We start from the raw sequence: 19915 nt of genomic DNA on the forward strand, positions 1-19915 counted from the left end.
AAAAGAATAATAAATCCTTAAGTGTATGTAAGCCTATTAATAATAACTTTGTGTAACCAAAATGTGTCTATGCTGCATTAATGGAGAAAATTAAAGCACTTCCCCTCGGAGTACTTTTATCATTAGCAAATCCAGATTTGTTTTCTCTGCTTCTCTCTCTGTGCTGTTTATTGTCTCCTGTCTGTCATCTGTCTGTTGAATGAGTGGAATCTATACCTGCCTGACTTCGGTGTTGTAAATCTGTCCCAATAGCTATGTGTCTGTGCCCCTGGGTGTCTGCATGTCCTTAACGAAGGGCATTTTCTCTGTGTTTAGTTGACAGTATAGAAAGCATCACATGGGAGAATAAATGAAGGGTAGGTTACAGAAGCCTTTGACAGGGTTTTACAAGAAAATTAAACGTTTCTGACAAAACTGACACAGCTAACAAGACAGCAGATGCTACTGAGTGATATTCAAATGCTGCTTCCAGCATTTATGGTGGATATTTGTTTTATTTTATAAGGTTGATGCTGAATCCTTGCTGCTTTCAATGACTACCATAACACACACACACACACACACACACACACACACATACACACACACACATACACACACACACACAGACACATACACACACAGACACACACACACACACACACACACACACACACACACACATACCAGGTGGCTCAAGAGCATGAAAAAATGTATAACTTAAGATTACACCCATGTATTAGCTGAGGTTACATGGGAGATCCAAGACAAGTTACATTCATTATTATGTTCTCTTAAAGGCAGGTTATGCAAATGGGCTCAAAACATAGTAGGATAGCAGTCTTAAGTCTTATGTGACCTCGAGGTATGTTATTAATTTTGGTTGTGAGGGCCAGCAAAAGTTTCAGTCTCTAATAATGTATGACATATTTTCATGGTAATGTAGCACTACAATTTCTAACAAAATACAAGCACATATCTGAATGAAATGAAGACAAATCAGGATTTGAAAACACAGTTCAGTAAAAAGATAGAAATATTGATGAGAGAATTCAAGCTGAAATGAAGACAGAATTGAGAAAAAACCTGTTTAAAATTTAATCAGAAAACTCTGGGCAAGCCGTACAAGTAGAATAAATTACATAAAAAATAGAATATCAGGACGTCAATATAAAATAAAGGGCTTCACCACTCAAGCAATGAATATGAAAAATATTTTTAAGAGCACAAGAAAGATATATGCAGGAATTGTGAGACACCATGAAAAGTCCAAGTTTTCAAGTTATAGCCCAGGAAGACAAAGAATCCAAGTGAGTGTCATAAACCTAATCTTCAGCAGGATCATAGAACTGTCTCCAAGTTAAGGAAAGTCTTTCACAGACATACAGGAAATACACAGAGCATCAAGTAGACAGGAGTGAAAAAGAAACTGCCCATAGCATATAGTTACAGCTCTAAATTTATAGAACAAAAAGAGGTTATTAAAAGCTATAGTATAAAAAGCACAAGTCGTATATAAAGGAAAACACATTAGAGTAACATCTGGTTTCTCAAGGAAAACTCTAGAAGAAGAGCATAGGGCAGTGAACTTCAAGTTCTAAGACAAGCCAGATGCCACACTAAACCACGGCACTAAGTAAGACTACTGGCCATATTGAGAGGAGAAAGAATAACTTTCAAGGATATAAACAGACCCAAATAACTTATGTCCACCATCCCACTAGAGAATACTAGAAGTAGTACTTCAGACTGAAGAAAGGAACTGTGGGAGGCGAACCCCAGCTATTCATTTTTTTTCTTTGTTTCTCTTGAGACAGTGGGAGGAGAAGAGCATAGTGTGTGTGTGTGTGTGTGTGTGTGTGTGTAAGACTTGGTCTTAGGCGATATTTAGGGTTGCTGGATAGTAATATAACATTTACCTAATTTAAGTCTAGGTCACTTTACTTCTGTAGCTGACCTGCCTATCTGAGTTGCTCTGGGGTCCAAAGCTGCACCTCATAGTAAAGCATGGGTGGGAGGGGATTGAGTAAAGTAACCTGTGATGGTTTGTATATACTTGGCTCAGGGAGTGGCACTATTAGAAGGTGTGGCCTTGTTGGAGGAAGTGTGTCATTTTGGAAGTGGGCTTGGAGACATTTCTCATAGCTGCCTGAGGATACTCAGTCTATTCCTGTCTTCCTTTGGATGAAGGTGTAGAAATCTCAGTTCCTCCTGCACCATGCCTGCCTGGATGCTGCCATGTTCTCACCTTGATGATAATGGACTGAACCACTGAACCTGTAAGCCAGCCACAATTAAATGTTGTCATTTACAAGACTTGCCTTGGTTATGGTGTATGCTTACAGCAATAAAACCCTAACTAAGACATAACCTTTGTTTTATATCTGCAGGAATTGTGTGGCTCTAACTCCCAACCTGCTACTTGAAGTTGTAGGGAAAAAAAGGGGGGTGAGGGGTAGGGAGGAACCATTAAAAAGTGATTTTATCCTTTACTGTTTCTCCTAAAGGTTTCTACAAAAGGTCTCCTACCAAAAAGTTCTCTCTAAAAAGTTTTCTAAAAAGCTGTGTAAGAAAGTTTTCTGTTGTCCTTTAAAACGTTCTCCCTGCTCTCTCCTTCTTCCAATCTTGCTCTTTCCTCCTGCTCTCTTGTAACAAGAATGCTTATTCTCATTCCCAAAGCCTTTACTTCTAAATTCTTCTGGAGTCCAGTTCTGCATAAAGAGTTCTGTCTAAAAAATTTCTCTCTCTCTCTTTCTCTATTTGTCCTCAGCACTTACACTTCTTTCAGAATACATGATCACATGGTAAAAAGATCACCACAAGTTTACACATAAATTTAAATCATAAATTGAATAAGAAGTTTACAACAGAGAACACTTACATGTATATCAATTAACAATAATTATCTGCCAAAACATTCATCATCTGTCACTAACTCTATGGGTTCATGGAGAGTTAAAAACTATGACTTTTGTGCTCTAGGTTATAGGTTCCTACTTGCTATCTCATAAGCAATTAACTCTGGAGACTTGAAAACTTGCAGAGTTTTCATTGCAGTTTTGACATCAGAAAGGAATTTATAGCACTCCTATTCTAAAAGACCTTAATAATTACTAATATAATAATTTTTGAAGTTCTTATAGAATCATCATTAAGAATTAAGAAATTATCAGTTTGTCTATATAACATCACTACAAGACAGTACATCTTTGTTGTTCTGCGCAGATCTGCTCAAAAGATGGACTAATAATAGATAGATAGATAGATAGATAGATAGATAGATAGATAGATAGATAGAGATTTAAACAGGAAAAGCATATTAATAGCAGGAATCTTTCTTAATGAAATACTTCTTCGTATTGCCTAAAGAAGCAATTCTATCATTAACTTTAACAGTCCATGGTGGAACCATCTCAGGAAGACCACCTTCTAGTTTTTAACTTCTCCTTGGTGGCTCCTAGCAAGGAATAAGCCTAGCCAAGAGACTATCAGAAAAAAAAAACAGACAAACAAACAAACAAAACAAAACAAGCTATAATTACTGAAATACAAAAAAAAGAGCACTGTGGACACAAACCACAAAGAAAAAGTACAGAAATTAACATATACCTTTCAACAATAACTTTAGATATTAGTAGGCTCATTGAAAAAACACAGGTTATTTGAATAAAGAAGCAAAATCTATCTTTCTGTAGTCTTCAAGAAGCTCATCTTACCTTCAAGAAAGCAATACTTTAATGTGGAACAAAAGTATCCCAAGAGTTGCTCTCCTAAAATCTGATTAAATAGACTTGAAACTAAAATTAATTAAAAGAGATGAGCAATGACACATAATTTAAATCTAATCAGAGAAACAATTAACCAACAATTAACCAAGCAGGCATTACTATTCTAAACATACAAGCACCAATCTCTTATGTACCCAGGTTCATAAAAGGCTTACTAATGGACTTAAAGACTCAGGTCAAATTCAGCTCCAGTAGTAATGGAGTCCAGTGGAAAAATAGTTTTCAAAAGAAAAATGATTCAAAATTAAGTGACATTGTACACCAAATGGTCTTAATACGTATTGGCAAACAATGCTGCCTGATACACGGTCTCCTCAGAAGCCCATGGGAAATTTTCTTAAATACAATGCATACCAGAACACAAAATAAGTCTTCACATATTCAAAAATACTAACCACAGTCCAATAAAGTGTAAAATCACCAGCAAACAAATTTCCACTGATAACATGTATTCACAGAGACAATACATTGATAAATGATGAATGGGTTAAAGAAGACATCAAGTAAGAAACACTTTAAAATCCTGTAATTAAATATAGATGGAAAACATAACAAAATCTTTGAGATAGGTTGCAACAGTCCTAAGGGAAAAAACTTTGCTTCTAAGTACCTACATTTAAACAAAACAAAACAAACAAACAAAAAAAAAAAACAAAAACAGAAAGGATAAAAATAAAGGACTTAAAGAGGCATTTTAAGAGTTGTTAAAAAACAAGAGCAAGCCAAAGCCACATCCAGTAGACAAGAATGAATAACAAAAATCAGAGCATAAATTAATTAAATAAAATCCAAACAATTCAAAGAATCACAGACTTCAGAGCTGGTTCTTTAAGAAGATAAATAAGATTGAATGAATGACTGTTGGCCCAACTAATCAAAAGAAAGAAAGAAAACCCAAACTAACAGAATCATGAATTAAATCCTAGTTATCAGAATAGATTACGCCTAAACCAGTTGTTGGTCAAAGGCCCCCATGGGAACTGTTGAACAACCTAGACTATTGCCAAGGCAAGGTTTTCTTCACAAACTGACTGTAAGGTCCTATTGCTGAAGACAGCACCTATAGAGTTGAACTGGTGTCTATATAAATAGAGCTGTCATCCCTACTGACTATGTTTATGGTACTGGAAGGTACATACTTTGCAAACTACCAAAGGAGAAAGGCAAACATCAGCCTAGCTACAAATCCTTTGAACTTCTATGATGATGACCTGTCAGCAAGATGCACCAGTCCAGTAGTGGCACAAAGACTGTGTGAGTAACCAACCAAACTCTGGTTATATTTAAGGCCCACCCCATAAGAGAGGACTCATGGTTGACACTGATTGTATGGCCAAAAACCTGAAGTAAGATAGGCTGGGAACCTATAGACCAAATACTACTATTCCGCTAAAGGAACAGAACCATAATTTAAGAGCAACTTTCCCTACAGTAGATGGGAACAAATACAGAGACCCTCAGCTGGACAACAATGTGCCAGTAAGAGACCTTGGAATACTCAATTCTAAATGAAATGTCACCATCAGATCCTTCCATTCAGGTCTCAGGGAGTCCTGGAGAAGAGTGGGTGTGGATTGCAAGAGCTAGAGGGGATGAAAGACACCAAGGAAACAAGGCCTTCTAAACACATCGGAACCGATGCACATATGAATTAACAGAGACCATGCATGGGGCCTTTAAAGGTGTGCAGCAGATAGGGTTTCTGTGCTGAGAGGAGAAGTAACACAACCTCCCATCCCTAACCCAGAAGCCATCTCCAACTGATGACTGCTTTCAAAGGAAAACTTGTGTCCAGCAGTAAATGGCACAAAAATACTCAGCTGCACTTTTGGTGGTTCTTGGCACCACAGTGCTTTGGCAGGACATTTCTTTCCCCTTACAGATCCTTTGTGCATACATTATGATTTCCAGTTTTGTATTTTTATGAGGTTTTCTGTGTGTGTGAATATGTCTCTCCGCATTTATATGTGCATTTCTTGTATTTCGTCTCCAGAAGTTACCACTCCTGATGTAATGTTCACTGAGAGCAACCAAGCTAATGAATAGATCAATGACTTCCAAGCAGTGACTGTAAATAGGTTCTCAGAACTCAAAGGGGACAAGGACCATTGCCTGAATGAGGGCTGAGAAAACACAGATGAATACTTGGATGAAATTCATAAAGGGAATCTCTGAAGAAACCCCCCCCCCCAAAAAAAAGCTCAAAATGAAAAACCTCGGGAGGTCAAAGGTCAAAGCGAACTATCATTGAAAGATCATGTAGAAAAGAGAAATTAGACTTGGAAGAATGATAGTGTAAATTTAGATATCAAAAGAAGAGGTAGAAAAACATAAACAAACAGGAATGGAACATAAAATCTGTGAAAACCAATAAAGACCAAACTTATAAATAATAGATAAATCAGGAGAAGAAGCCTATAGAAACCCATTGAAACCTATGGAAAGAAACTGAAAAGCTTTCATTAAAACCATAGTAGGAAAACCCTTAAATCTAAAGAAAGAAATGCTTATTAAGGTGCAAGAAGCATACAGAACAGCAAATAGAATGGGCTGGAAACAAAACAGAACAAAACAAAGCAAAACACCTCTCTACTTCACGTAGTCATCAAACATTAAAGGTACAGAGCAAAGAGTGAATACTGAGATCAGAAAGAAGGATCTTGTCACATACAAAGGCAGACCTATCAGAATACCACCTTACTTTCCAATAGAATCTTTGAAAGCCAGAGGGACTGCGCCAGCTAGGTTCATGCCAACTTGACACAAACTGTAGTCATCTGAGGGGGAAAAAAAGCTTCAACTGAGAAAATGCCTAAGATCAGACCAGTGGCAAGCCTGTAGGGCATTTTCTTAATTAGTAGTTGATGGAGAGGGCCCGGCCCACTATGGTTGGTTCCACCCCTTGGCTGATGGAACTGGGCTCTATGAGAAGGGAAACTGGGCAAGCCAGGGGAACTAAGGTAATAAATAGTCATCCCTCTACAACATCCAGCCTCTAGGTTCCTGCCCTGTTTGAATTCTTGTCTTGGCTTCTTTCAATGGTGAACTATAGTATAGAAGTGTAACCTCCCCCCCAAAAAAAGAAACTCTTTCCTCTCCAAGTGCTTTCTGGTCATGGTCTTTTGTTGCAGCAATAAAAATGCTAAGACAGGGCCCTGAAGTGATGTTCCACAACTTCTAAATATCCACAGATGCCAACCCAAACTTTTATATCTGTTGTCTTTAGGTTTTTGTTGCTGTGAAGAGACACCATGACTATGGGAACTCTTAAAAAGGAATACATTTAGTTGGGACTGGCTCACAGTTTCAGAGGTTTAGTTTATGTTCGCATGGTGGGAAGTGTGCGGGCGTGCAGGCAGACATGGTCCTGGAGAACTATACCAAAGATATGAGGACTATCATTCTAGAACAGTTCATCAAAAGAAGTCTAAGAAAAACAACAAAAAATAAATAAAAGGAGTTAGAAAACATCCAATAATTTTAAACATTGGCGGTCTCAATCAACTTTAACAGAAAGACTCAGTCTAATGGATGAGGAAATCAGATCTCTTTTTGCTGCCTCCAGGGAATAATTCTCCTGGTCATCAATGATAGTCAACACAGGATAAAAGAATGGGGAAAAAGTATTCCCAGCAAATGAGACAGAGAAACAAGCAGGTGTAGCTATTAGAATATCTGGCAAAATATTCCTCAAGCCAAAACTAACCAGGGGAGCTAAGAGAAAGTTATTCCGAATTGTAAAAGGAAGGAGCAGGGCTAGGCAAAGGGCCATCAGGAAGATAACCCTAAATACTTATGCACCAAAGACAGGTGCCCCCAGTTTCATAAAAGAAGTACTGTTCGATCTAAAATCGAATAGCAACTCTAACAATGATAGTGGCCGAATTCAGTATCTTACACTCACCAATAAAGATGTTATTCAGACAAAAATTAATTAGATATACTCTGCAATTTCTCTGTGTACTCATTACTGTAAATCAAATAGACCTAACAGTCATCTACAAAATCCCTCTGGAGGCAGACAGACAGGCACACACATAGAACATACAGAGAGAGAGACATAGAGACAGACAGACTGACTGACAAAGATAAACAGACAAGCAGACAGACAGACAGACAGAGAGACAAAGACAAAGGTAAGTTTTTCTCAGCAGGCCATGGAAACTTTTTCAAGACTGACCACATACTAGGACAAAGCAAGTCTCAACAAATGTAGGAAAATTGAAATAGCATCCTTTATCGTGTCTGACCACAAAGGGATGAGGATGGCGATCAAGAACAGTGGAAATCAAGAGAAGCACAGAAGTCATGGACGCCAAACAGCACAGCAGTGAATGGAAATTGAGTCATGGGAGAAATCAGAAGGGAATTTAAAATATTCCCCGAGTGTAGGGAGCAAAGGAAGTCCTAAGTTAATGTGTGTTATTAAAAGGAGCAGGGCTAGGCAAAGGGCCAATACCTCAGACTCATGGGAATGCCAAAGTCCATTCCCGCCCCTGGTTGGTCCAAGCACAAATACTGATAGTATGACTCCCAGATGACTGCAACCTGAGATGCTCCCCTACCAAGGTCTTCTTAGCTAATCCACTGCCTCCTCCTGTACATAATAAACCTGCTGAGTGTCAAGGTGCCTGCATCTCCATCAATACAAATAACCCACCTGATCCCAGCTATTCTCCGTGTCTCTCCTTTTTTCATCCCCTCTGAACCTTTTAGGCCAGTCCCTAATCTTTATAGATTGTGGCAATGGAATTGAATTTTAATGAAAATATAACATAGCACAGTCTATGGGACATAATGAAGGACATAAGGGGAAAGTTTGTAGCACTAAGAGCCCACATACAAAGACTGGAATGATCACGTAGCAATCACTTAATGTTGACCAGAAGGCCTTGGAAAAATAAGAAAAAAGAACACATAAAAAAGGAATAGATAAAAGTCATAAAAATTATTGCTGAATTTAAAGGAAATAGAAATTTAAATTACAATGTATTAGTTAAACAAATGATTGCTTCTTTGAAAATATTAATAAAAATCAATAAAGCTCTAGCCAAATTAACCACAAGAAAGAGAGAGAGAAAAAAAAATCAGTTTTTTGCTAATTCTGTGACCTATCATGGACTGAAAAGATGGCACGCCCACAATTTTCTTTGCACACTACCTGGTCCCAGCCACAAAGATTCATGTGCTGCCTACCCTGTTAGGGGTGGTTGAAGCCTCTCTTACCTTTTGTTAGTGGCTGACTCTGTTTGTCTGCCCCCATTGAGCCATCAAAAGGTGATACAGGTGTTGTTAGTACGCCAAGCTCTCTTTGATCACACATCATAGGATTAGCTTTTAGGTTAACTATGAGGAAGAGTTACACAGATCATAGCCATTAAGAAGGAGCTACCATCATTTTGGGCTTTATCATATTTAGATGCTTGTCTATGGAGACATCTCAGATGGTCTCATAGATTGAAAGTGCCTTGTTAGGAACCAGCCTTGTTTTCACCTGAGCCTGTTAGAATTAGGTGTATTATAGAAGCAAAAAATATGTGAAAGGACACTAGTGTGCTTTGGGGAAACAGGTGGCCTACTGTTACTGACCCAGCACCTTGTCCTTCTTGACTAGTCTACTTGGCTCTCTCATGCGCACTGCAAGCTTCTCTGCTTCACATTCCTGATGATCCTGGCCTCAAAAGTTTATCTCTAGCTTTCTTTTTCATCCTAAAACCCATTTTTAACTATAACAGGTATGAGCTATGTTAATCCCTCAATTAAGAAGAGAAAGACCACCAACCAAAATTAGATTAAAGCAAGCAATTAATTAAAGAAAGCTTCTTTAAAAAATTCATGTACGTGGACTGTCTTTTCCTGGAAGTGGAGTTCGAAAGATCAGCCTTGGCCATAGGTAAGATAAGAAGGTATCATTTGGGAGTAAGGGGTTTCTAAATAGGGGATTTGGTCGGTTACAGAAGCAGAACTTAAGCATAACACATTAGGCAAAACAAAATCCTGAAACAGAGACATTGCTGCAAGGCGGCCATAATGAGGTAATCATAGCAACATAATCATAACAGGCAGTCATCACAACAGGTGGCCATAATGACCTTTTGAGACAAAGATATGGTTGTGGTTTCCTTCTGAATAGTCCATACAGAGCCATTTAAGGTTAAGGTTACAGATGGGACCTAGCCCAGTCCTTGAGAGACAGACTTAATCATAAACAGGATTGAACCTAGTTTGTCTTTGCTGTAAGATGACTCTCCAGCCCTAGATGGAGACAGGCTGGTTCATCAACTCCTCATAATTTTCACCATGACTCTTTTCTCTTAGTGCTCATGAAGGTCCTGCTCCTGTACCATTACCTTCTCTATTTTTAAAGTTAGGCTTTTTAAGGGGGAGATGAGCAAATACCCCCAAATTGATAAATAGAATCAGCTTTTATTTTCTATGGTATAATACTCTCCTACCTTCTGTAGTATGGAGAATTAGAATCCTCCTTCCCCCTTTCAGCGATGATCGTGCGTGTGTGTGTGTGTGTGTGTGTGTGTGTGTGTGTGTGTGTGTGTGTGTGTGTTGAATGATCAACACTGCTATGTTTTGAAAAATAATTGTTGTGTGAGGTTTCCTGGGAAGATATGAAAAAATGTCTATTTATTTCAGTTAGAGCACCAATAACATGACAAAGTAATTCCACCCAAACCTAGCCTAGTGCAGTAAATGTCTTGGAGTTATTCATAAGAGTTGGCAAAAGAATTTGTGTATGGAATAATAGATGACTCAAAGGTAGCTGTATCACCAAAAAGCCTACCCTAGTACAAGTGATGACTCACAAAATCTGCATCCAAGGAGCTTGAAGGGATTGGAAGTTCTATACTATGTGGCTGTCACTACTTAGATGAGCCTTGTGAATCTTGTAATCTTCAGGAACATCCCGAGCCTTATAAGGTTGTTTATTACACCTATTTATTTTGCATGTGTGTTTGTTTGCATGGGTGTGAGTACATGTTTATGGGAACACACATGTTAAATCATGAGTTTGAGGTCAAGGGACAACTTACAGGAGTCTCAGTCCATTCTCTTCTTTTACTGCATGGGTCTCAGGGAATGAATGGGGGTCACTAGGCTTGGTATTTGGTAGGAAGTTCCTTTACTGGATAGGTCGTTGGAACAGCTTACCTTCTACATTTTGTTAACTTCTTTCAATGATTTCCAGAGTTTTATGAGCTTCCAACCTTCCTCCAGGAGATAATATTTCCTTTGGGAGGAAATAGCAGGACAACAGTAGGAGGCCATATTGGATTACTACTGTTTGATTGTGCTGGAGGTGAGCCCAGAGCCTCACCATGCATGAGAAGTCTCTTCCACAGAGTTGTGCTTCTTGCCCTGAATCCTTGGCCTCTCTTTCCCCTTCCTTCTTCTCTTTTCTTTCTCTCTTCTTTCTTTCTTTCTTCCTTCTTTTTTTTCTTTTCTTCTTTGCCAGAGGTAGGAGAAGAGTTGGGAAAAAGGATTGGGGAGGGAAACAACTGCTTTTGAATTAGAGGATACATTTATAGTTTCGTGTGTTTCACTCATTTTTATATCTGTTCCTCGGTATTTTTGGAATAATTATGATTTTTTGTGAGAACCATGTGGACAGAAAACAACATTCTTTAAGGTGTTATATTTTAAGGTACTCCATGCTTTTGTGGCATTCTTTAATCAGAATTAAGTGGGACAGTAGCTTTTTTTTTCTTTTTCCCCTCCTTCATTTTTAATGTATTCCACCCCACTACAAGATAATAGGACATCTTGTTACTTTTATTCATTGTAACTGTCTTATGTAAAGCTCAGTATGCAGAAGCCACAGTTGCTGCATTTGCAAGATCAAGTCCTCCATAGTGTTTGTTAAGTTATTTAATCTCTAAAAGAAAGGAAAGAAATATTGTTCAGACTTCCAGATAATATTCCAATTATAAGTATGCAACTTTTAAAACTAAAACAGTTTTGTGCATAGTAACACAGTTTATATATCTCAAAATGTATATGGGCAGCTATGTGTTATCGAAAGACATCAGTGCTGTCTGAATTGCGTCAGTGAATTGATTAGAGTTGATTCTTTACAGGGTCTGGCAAAATCTTATTCATTTATCATCCACTTTTTTATTTTATAGTTTATTAGTATTTTGTTTAGGTATATTATGATAAATATATAATAAATGTTATTTATATTTAATTGCTTTTAGAAACAGTTCTTAGAACTGAGTCTAGGCCATCAGGCAGACCAGACTTGACCAATAAGCTATATCCGTCTCCCTTGATTTTTTAGATTTTATCTTGAGAACAGGCCTTGCTTCCTTTAACCTTATATTCTACTTGTTCTTTATACTCATAAAGTTGTTTATTTTATTTTTGTGGAGGTGGGGTTGTTTATTTTCTAACAGGGAAGGGAACTATGTACATTTTTTTCATATCATTTTATTTTTGATAGTGGTTCTTCTCTGTGACCAAGATTATCCTCAAACTCACTGCTATCCTGTCTTAGATTGCCAAGTTTGAAATACACACACACACACACACACACACACACACACACACACAGTCACTCAGTTACCTGTGAAATAGAAGTTAACACCTAGGAAGTACATGGAATTCCAAGAAGGTGGCCCTGTCACATAGATACTGAACTGCTGAGGTCGATTCAATTCCCCTTTACCTTGATTGCAGAAACTTGCACTACTTGACCGTGCCTCCGTTGTATGCTGTTAGCAAATCTAAATCAAATATAGTCTTGTTTCCTAACATGGAATATCATTTTTAAAAAATTGGACAGGTTAAAAAGAGCTTTATTTTATTACTAAGTTTGATAGTCTGTGGAAATAGTATCAAAACACTAGCCAGTTGAATATATCTGTCTTTTCATTTAAAAATGGCTGTGTCTGTAGGCCACTATTAACATTAAAATGTCTACTCTTTTAAGAAAAGGACTCACTTAAAAGTGGTGGTTTCTTTGCTCAGGGATGGGTTTTTGAAGCAGTTGGTTCTCAATACATCTTTTCCTCAGTAGCACACCAGCCCCCTGTGGCTGTTAAAAGATTTCTAACATTTTACATGGGGAAAATTACTAGGATGGAGAATAAATTTATGGCCATGTCATTTATTTGGGTGCCCCTGACTAAGCAAGTATTTTAAAATTTAGAAAGAATTCTCGGTAGTGATAATGTAAGCTTCCTGAAACATGGCATTTCAGTAGTGCTAAACTCTGTCATTATCTGCCCTACAAGTTGCAAAGCGTATATCCTTCAGCAACCTGGAATGATAATGTGTAGACACAGAGGTTGCATTTGGGCGCAGATTTATAGTGATTTACTTGCAAGGAAGGATGAATTTATAGAAAACTGCCAAATTACAGCATCTCGGCAAATTGATTGCTTCGCAGGATTTCAAAATGTATTGGCATAAATGCCAGACTGTGAAGGAATGATTGCACCACATGGGTTGGATTTATCAATAGCGGCAGCATATTATTCCAAAAGGAATGTGTGCCAGGTACCAGCTTGTAATGACAAACATCATCTGCTCCTGATGAGGAGGAGAACAGTACGGGTGCACTCAAGACTTAGAGGTGCCTGTAATCAACCACAGCACTGTTTAGCTGCTAGGAATGTGCTCAGATCTCACCATCCACAAGATCTAGGCGACACTATCTGCCTGGAGGTTTTTTGAAGTGTGTGTGTGTGTGTGTGTGTGTGTGTGTGTGTGTGTGTGTGTATTGTGTGTGTATGTGTATGTGTTGTGTATGTGTGTGTGTTTTCCCCTACCTTCCTTTGGCCCTCATATTCATTAAGCAAATAGTGATTTACTGTTGTCTATATGCCTGATCATGGACCAAGTTCAGGAGTAAGTGAAATGATAAAGCAAGAGCAAAACCAGATAGAAACACCCATGAAATTCAATGTGGATAAGAGACAAGGAATGTGACCTGCAAAAGATTATCAATGATCAAGAGCACAGCATCTGAAGTCAGAATAGTCCCCGGCTGAATAGAACATTTTAAGGTGCAGTTATGGAGACGTGTGGCTTATTTTGGTAATACAGATTGTCCAAACATTGCCAGAACATTGCGTGATAGGGGGTAGGTATGTAAAATAGATTTTAAAGGTACACTGACCCCCCCATGAAACACTCCAGTGGATCTGTTTATCCAGTGACTTCAGCAGGTTAGAGAGCTGACCAACTTCATCATCGGTGTGGAGGTGCTGCCTGCAACCTAAGGACGTTACAGACCTAGAAACTGGGTGTGAAGCTTGTGACTAAATATACGGTGTGGAACCCAAACATCATTGTTTCTAATACTCATAAGAGGAATCTCTCACTGTACTAAGAATAGGGGCTCGTGGAGATGCAATACATGGACACCTTAGACTGTATGTACCGTCCTGGTGGAGACGGGTGAATGGCTGGCCCAGCAAGACAGAGGAGGACGTAGAAGGCACAGATGCAGAACAAGAGAAATCCCGGTATTTCATAGAGTATTAGAAATCGAGTGTTGTTAGTACTTTATTTTTAGATCTGGGAAGTAGGAATGGAGCATGAAGAGAGCGAATGGGCAAAAGCTATAGTTCCTGGGTTACTTAAATAATGCAGAGAAGGGACAAGGTTGAGGTAAGAAATGATGATTTTTGTGTGCAATCAGCACGTGTGTGCGTGTGTGTGTGTGTCTAAGCATTTGCATGTGTGTGTTTATATGTGTATGCATTCGTGTCTGTATATGTATATGTTTACATATGTTCATGTGTGTATGTGTATATAATATGATAATGGGTGCATATGCAGATATTGTGTATCTATATGTGCCTTGATCTCAGTATATGACCTATGAAGCTCTTGGGTTACTATGGCCATTGTGGTAGAACTCACTTGATTTCTATGCAGGATTCCTTCCCTGTTGCTGTGATCACGAGCTCCTTGATGGTGGGGCATCTTATGCTTCTGAGCCCCATGCAGAGTAGACTCCAGGTAGTTTCTCCACACGTAGAGAAACTGAATTGCTCTGTTCCTCCTGGAGACACTGGTTCGGACATTTTGATAATGTTAGTACATACATGAGCTTTAGGATTAGAATGTCCACCTGACAAACTGGACTTCATGGCACATTGTAATTACCTGTCTTTTGAAAGCTGTGATTTAAAAGTTTGTTGATATTACCCATTTCCTCTTGCTGTTGCTTTGTGGTATGGGATGCTTTTTAGTTGGTTGAAAACAGTCTTGTTTTCAAGTGGTTTTAGGTGCTGAGTACGTACAACAGAGGCTGGCCTGTTACACTAAAGGCTCCGAGTAGTGTTCCCCAATGTCTTCTAGACCAGAAGTACTTTACACACACCTGTAGAGGCTGGAACAAGAGGAACATGAATCCAAGATTGTCTGTAGCCTTAGCTAGTCCTCAACCCTTCCTGGCTCCAGGGAACCTTGTCTCAAAACCACCACAATTTCAACAGACAAGATAAAAGTTTTTCTTAACCCTTTTTAAAGATGATACCCAGGTCTGTATAGAGCTGATTTGAACTATTGTTAAGGAAAGGCCTTCTGGTGGTTTTTTTTTTTTTTTTTTTGTTGTTGTTGTTGTTCTGGGTTTTCAGGTTGTGGGTTTAGGGGTGGTCAGGGGCAGTTGAGTTTCACACTTTGCTTAATGCAAGAACATGACCTTTTTTTTTTTTTCCACTCTGATTGCTTGGGCAGCTGCTTGCACCAGCCCCTGATAAGTCCTGGAACGATTTCTGTTAAGTCTTTTATGATTCCTTCCTCACTAGGGAAGCCTGTTTTCACAGATCCACTGACTAGTCCTGAGCTGGTTCTCCATCCTTCTCTAAATCTCCACCACCCCTAATCCTACGCTCTCTCCAGCCTCCACGTCTGTGTTCTGAGGGACATTTCCACCTCGCTGAGGCCAGTCTACCTGCTTTCTCTCCCTGTCCTTATCTTGGACTTCTTCCCCCTGAGACACCAAACTGACAGCATTCGAGGCCACTTGTTCCCCAAGACTCAGGGATTGGTTCCTGTCCTGACGATTGCCCTGTAGCTTAGAAACCTCTTGCTTGTGGACTTTTTGCCTGGCTTTTAGCGCCTGCATTTGAAGAAGTAAAGCAGGCAAACCCTTATTTCATCTTAGCGGAAAATATAAATCAAAAGCTGAGGTTTTATATAGTACAAACAGGGCCCTAGTATGTTTTCCAGCCTTCGGTTAACAATCAACAGGCTAAGATCAGACCAGCTGGTGCATCCACCGGAAAAGCTGCTGATAGGACTTTCTCTTTTATCGGAACTGCAGAGCCCGTGTCAAAGCTGGGCATCAGACTAGAGCTATGCGGCCATATGGTCTGAGATGTTTAAAATGAAGGAACCGAGCAAAGCATGTGGATTCCTCAGCTTTTTTATCACTACAGAATATATCTGAGGGGCTCCGTTCCCTGACCTTTGTTAGCTGGACATAATGTTTGTACAGAAATTTCTGTATTTCAAAATACATATGTCTGAAACAAGCATAAGCCTATTGGGTATGCAAGTTGTTAGTTTTGCATAGTTGATATACAAAAACTAAATGTAGTCTTGTGTTAGAGAAGCTGCTTTTGGGATATAACGATTAATGATTGTTTTCACTTGTCAAGCCAGTCCTGATACCATAGAAAACTAGGTTTATGACCGTAACAAAAGGAAAGTCTTGATTTTGTTCATGCATAATCATATATGCAGCTATCCGATCAAACATCTAGTAGATTAAGGGAACCATCCCTGCTTGTTGTTTAAGAAGTTCAAACCAAAAGAAAACAGAAAATCTAGATTCTTCTAAAAGAACTAGGGAGGAAATGTGTGCTAGGCAACCTCTTCCTATTAAGTCGAGGCGAACATTGATCCGAATTTATTCTATATTTCCCCCTGTGGCCTTTATCTGCCTGTCAGTTCATGATACAATGCAAGAGTGGATGTGGTCACAAGTTTGAAGGTTGTTATAGACTATATAAACAAAGGGAGAGTAGCCTTTGTCCTGTGCAAGGCCAAGATAAGGTTCGTATACTTTGATCTGGTTGTCATTTAAAATGCATTCCTCATACACAGAGTAAGTGATACTTTATGCAAATGTTTTGATGTTAGGGGGAAAGTAGGCATTTTCATGGAGAGATGTGCACATACCTTCTTCTACATTTCGTGGAGAGAAACCTATGCTTGCACAGAAGCCTGCCATCCTAGAGACAGTGATCCATGTCTGTCACCACGGTCACAGTGAGATGACCGACCTCCACAGCCTCTCCGATATTACCAAGCATTCTCTGTCAGCTTTATAGATGGCATTTTCTCAGCCTGCTTTCTAAATGAGTTGTCATTTTATTGAGCTTTGAGTAACCAACAGGGGTCTTGAAGGCTGATTTTGATGTCTCAATATTGAGGAACAGAAATATTTTCAGTATGTCAAGCTTTCTGATTTATAATCGTATGCTTGTGGCATCAGAATAGGCTTAGCTCCATAGCATTCAGTTCAAATATCCTAATCAATCTTCCGATGTTAACATTTTCTATTGAGACAACACATATTTACCATTTCTGCAAACTAATGTGACTCTTAGAAAATTCCTGAAATAGCAAGATTTACTTGGATTTTCATTCCCTTTGCTTAGTTTAGGCTTTAATGATAAAGAATGGCCTTCAGAGGAAGTGCTTTAATTAAGTATTTGGCATCTTTGGAACCACAGGCCATCTCTTCTAACATCAAAGATGCTCTGGATGTTGTACGGCGTGTCTAGCCCAGCAAGAATGACATTCATATAGAGTATGTGTTAATGCTTAGCTGGCATTCTGACGCAATCTCTTGTGACACAGGCCAGTCACCTTTCGAGAGGCCTCAGAGATTTAGATGTCACAGCTATCTAAATCTGATCTAGGCTGCGTAAAATTCTATTTATATTTTATTATGTTTACTTATGTGGGAGTATTATGTGTGTGTGCACACACATATGCATACTTATGTGTGGTATAGTGTGCATATGGAGGTCAGAGGGCAACTTGCAGGCACTCTTTCTTTCCTTTTGTCACCTGGGTCCTCAGGATCAGATTTGTCGCCAAGTGCCTTTACCGGTTAAGGCATCTCACTAGCCTTGGCTTTAAGATCTGAAAATGATCACTGAATGCCTTTTCTGGACCAACTCACTTTTTAAACACATGCATGTATATGTGCAATAGACATATTTATGACATTTTGATAATACTCAGTGTATCCATCACCAGAATTGATACCAAGGCAAAATTCCTTGATAACAGAATAGAGTAGAATTCTTTTTCTTTTTTCCTTCCTTCCTTTCTTCATTCCTTCCTTCCTTCTTTCCTTCCTCCCTCCCTCCCTCCCTCCCTGCCTCCCTCCCTCCCTCCCTCCCTCTCCTTCCTTTCTTCTGTAGTAAATGCTATTTCATGTGTTTGTTTATTGCCAGTTACATTGTAAAGGGTCTCGTGTGAATGCATCTTAAGTCGTATTTAATTGTGGGGAAAGTAGAAAAGCAAAAGGTGTAATTAATAATTGTAACTGGAAAGAATTCAAGGAGGAATAATTGTATGACAGATTCAGTTATGTGCGTCTACATAGTACCCGTGAGTTTCTATCAGAATTCTCTGGTGTTGCTTTTGAAGTTACAACTAAAAACGGTTGGCTTCTGAAGGAATACATTGTTCCCATCTTTTTTTTTCCTGTAAACGTTGTATTTCAAAATGTCCAGTGGTATTAATTTCACAGAGATTTTTCTATGAGAGCTAAAAGTAATGGCTGTGTCTTTCTCTCTCTCTTTTGTAAAAAAACAGCTGGACCTATAATCTGCAGAATGCTGAGTTACCCCCCAACTCGCCGAGCGTTAGTTGTGGGATGTGGTTTACAGATGTTCCAGCAGCTCTCGGGCATCAACACCATCATGTACGTATTCCTGTTGGCTTCCTCTTGAAAAGACCATGAAGGGAGTACTTCCAAGGGAAGGAAAAGAGATCTCTGTTGGTGCTTTCTCGATAAATGCAGAGGTTTCTTCTTTGAGTTTGTTTGACCACTATTAAAAAACCCAGCATGTGGAATCCAGAGGTAGTTTTATGTTTGGTATTTTACTGTTACTATATGTTTCCCTTAATTTGTAACTATTCAACCTGGTACTTTTTAAAGAGTCCAAGCTAAAATTTGAAACTTTGTTTATTATACAGAGTGGCAGCCCATTTTATGCAATTGTGCAATGATTTGGGGGCATGTTCTTTCCTCAGACCCACTACATTCCTTTCTTGACCACATTCCCTGGCTTTCCAGACAGCTTTGCGTCTGCTCTCATTTCATCTGAATATATTTGATTTCATGGACCTATATAAAATTTGGGATTCACAAATGGGAAAATAATGTGATATTTGTCTTTCTGAGACTCCGTTAATTCACTTAATATGATAATCTCTGGTTGTATCCATTTTCCTGCGAACAATATAATCTCATTATTCTTATGGCTGAACAAATTCCATTGTGCAAATAAATGGTATCTGTCCATGAGCATCCCTGATGGTCCCATAGCTTAGCTGTTGGACACAGTGTGATCCTGTAGACATTGTGGTAAGGTTTCTCTGTGACGTGTTGACTTGCAGCTCTGGGACAGTGGTATAACTGGGTCCTATTGTAGGTTTCAGAAGAACCTTGGTGCTGACTTCTATCATGGTGGCTGGTGTAGCCGACATTACTCCCAGCTGTATGCAAGCATTTTTTTTTTTTTTTTTTTTTTTTTTGGTTATTGTTTGCTTTCTAGGTGATTGTAATTCCAATTGTGACATCAAAAAAATGCATTCCTCTAGCTAGTGAAGTTGAGACTCTCTTCATATGTGTTGGCCTTTTGTTTTTCACCTTTTGAACTGTTCTTTTCGTTTCACCATCCCATTTGTAATTGCTTGTTCTGTTGTTGTTGTTACTGCTGCTGCTGCTGCTGTTTTTCTCCTTCTCCTCCTTCTTCTGCTTCCTTAGTTTGTTGTATATGTGAGATGCCAGTCCTTTCTCAGATAACTAGAAAAGCTCTTCTCTGATTCTGTTCGTTCTCTCTGCACCTAACTGCTTCCTCTCCTGTGTAGAAGCTTTCAACACCATCAGGCCTCATTTCTCTATTGCATGTCTTACTTTTAGAGCAACCAGT

General features: G+C 38.9%; 1 protein-coding gene across 1 annotated transcript in view; it reads left to right on the forward strand.

The window, feature by feature from the left end:
* SLC2A13 (solute carrier family 2 member 13) overlaps positions 1 to 19915 on the forward strand; it is a gene marked incomplete at both ends in the record, with an annotated part of 282775 nt that overhangs the window by 131556 nt on the left and 131304 nt on the right. Inside the window, one exon of the mRNA XM_080939275.1 lies at positions 18573 to 18681. Within this exon, the coding sequence (XP_080795401.1) occupies positions 18573 to 18681 (109 nt within the window). The remainder of the gene's footprint in view (positions 1 to 18572; positions 18682 to 19915) is intronic.

This window comes from Micromys minutus (genome assembly GCF_963924665.1).
Source record: "Micromys minutus genome assembly, chromosome: 27".
NCBI lineage: Eukaryota > Metazoa > Chordata > Mammalia > Rodentia > Muridae > Micromys > Micromys minutus.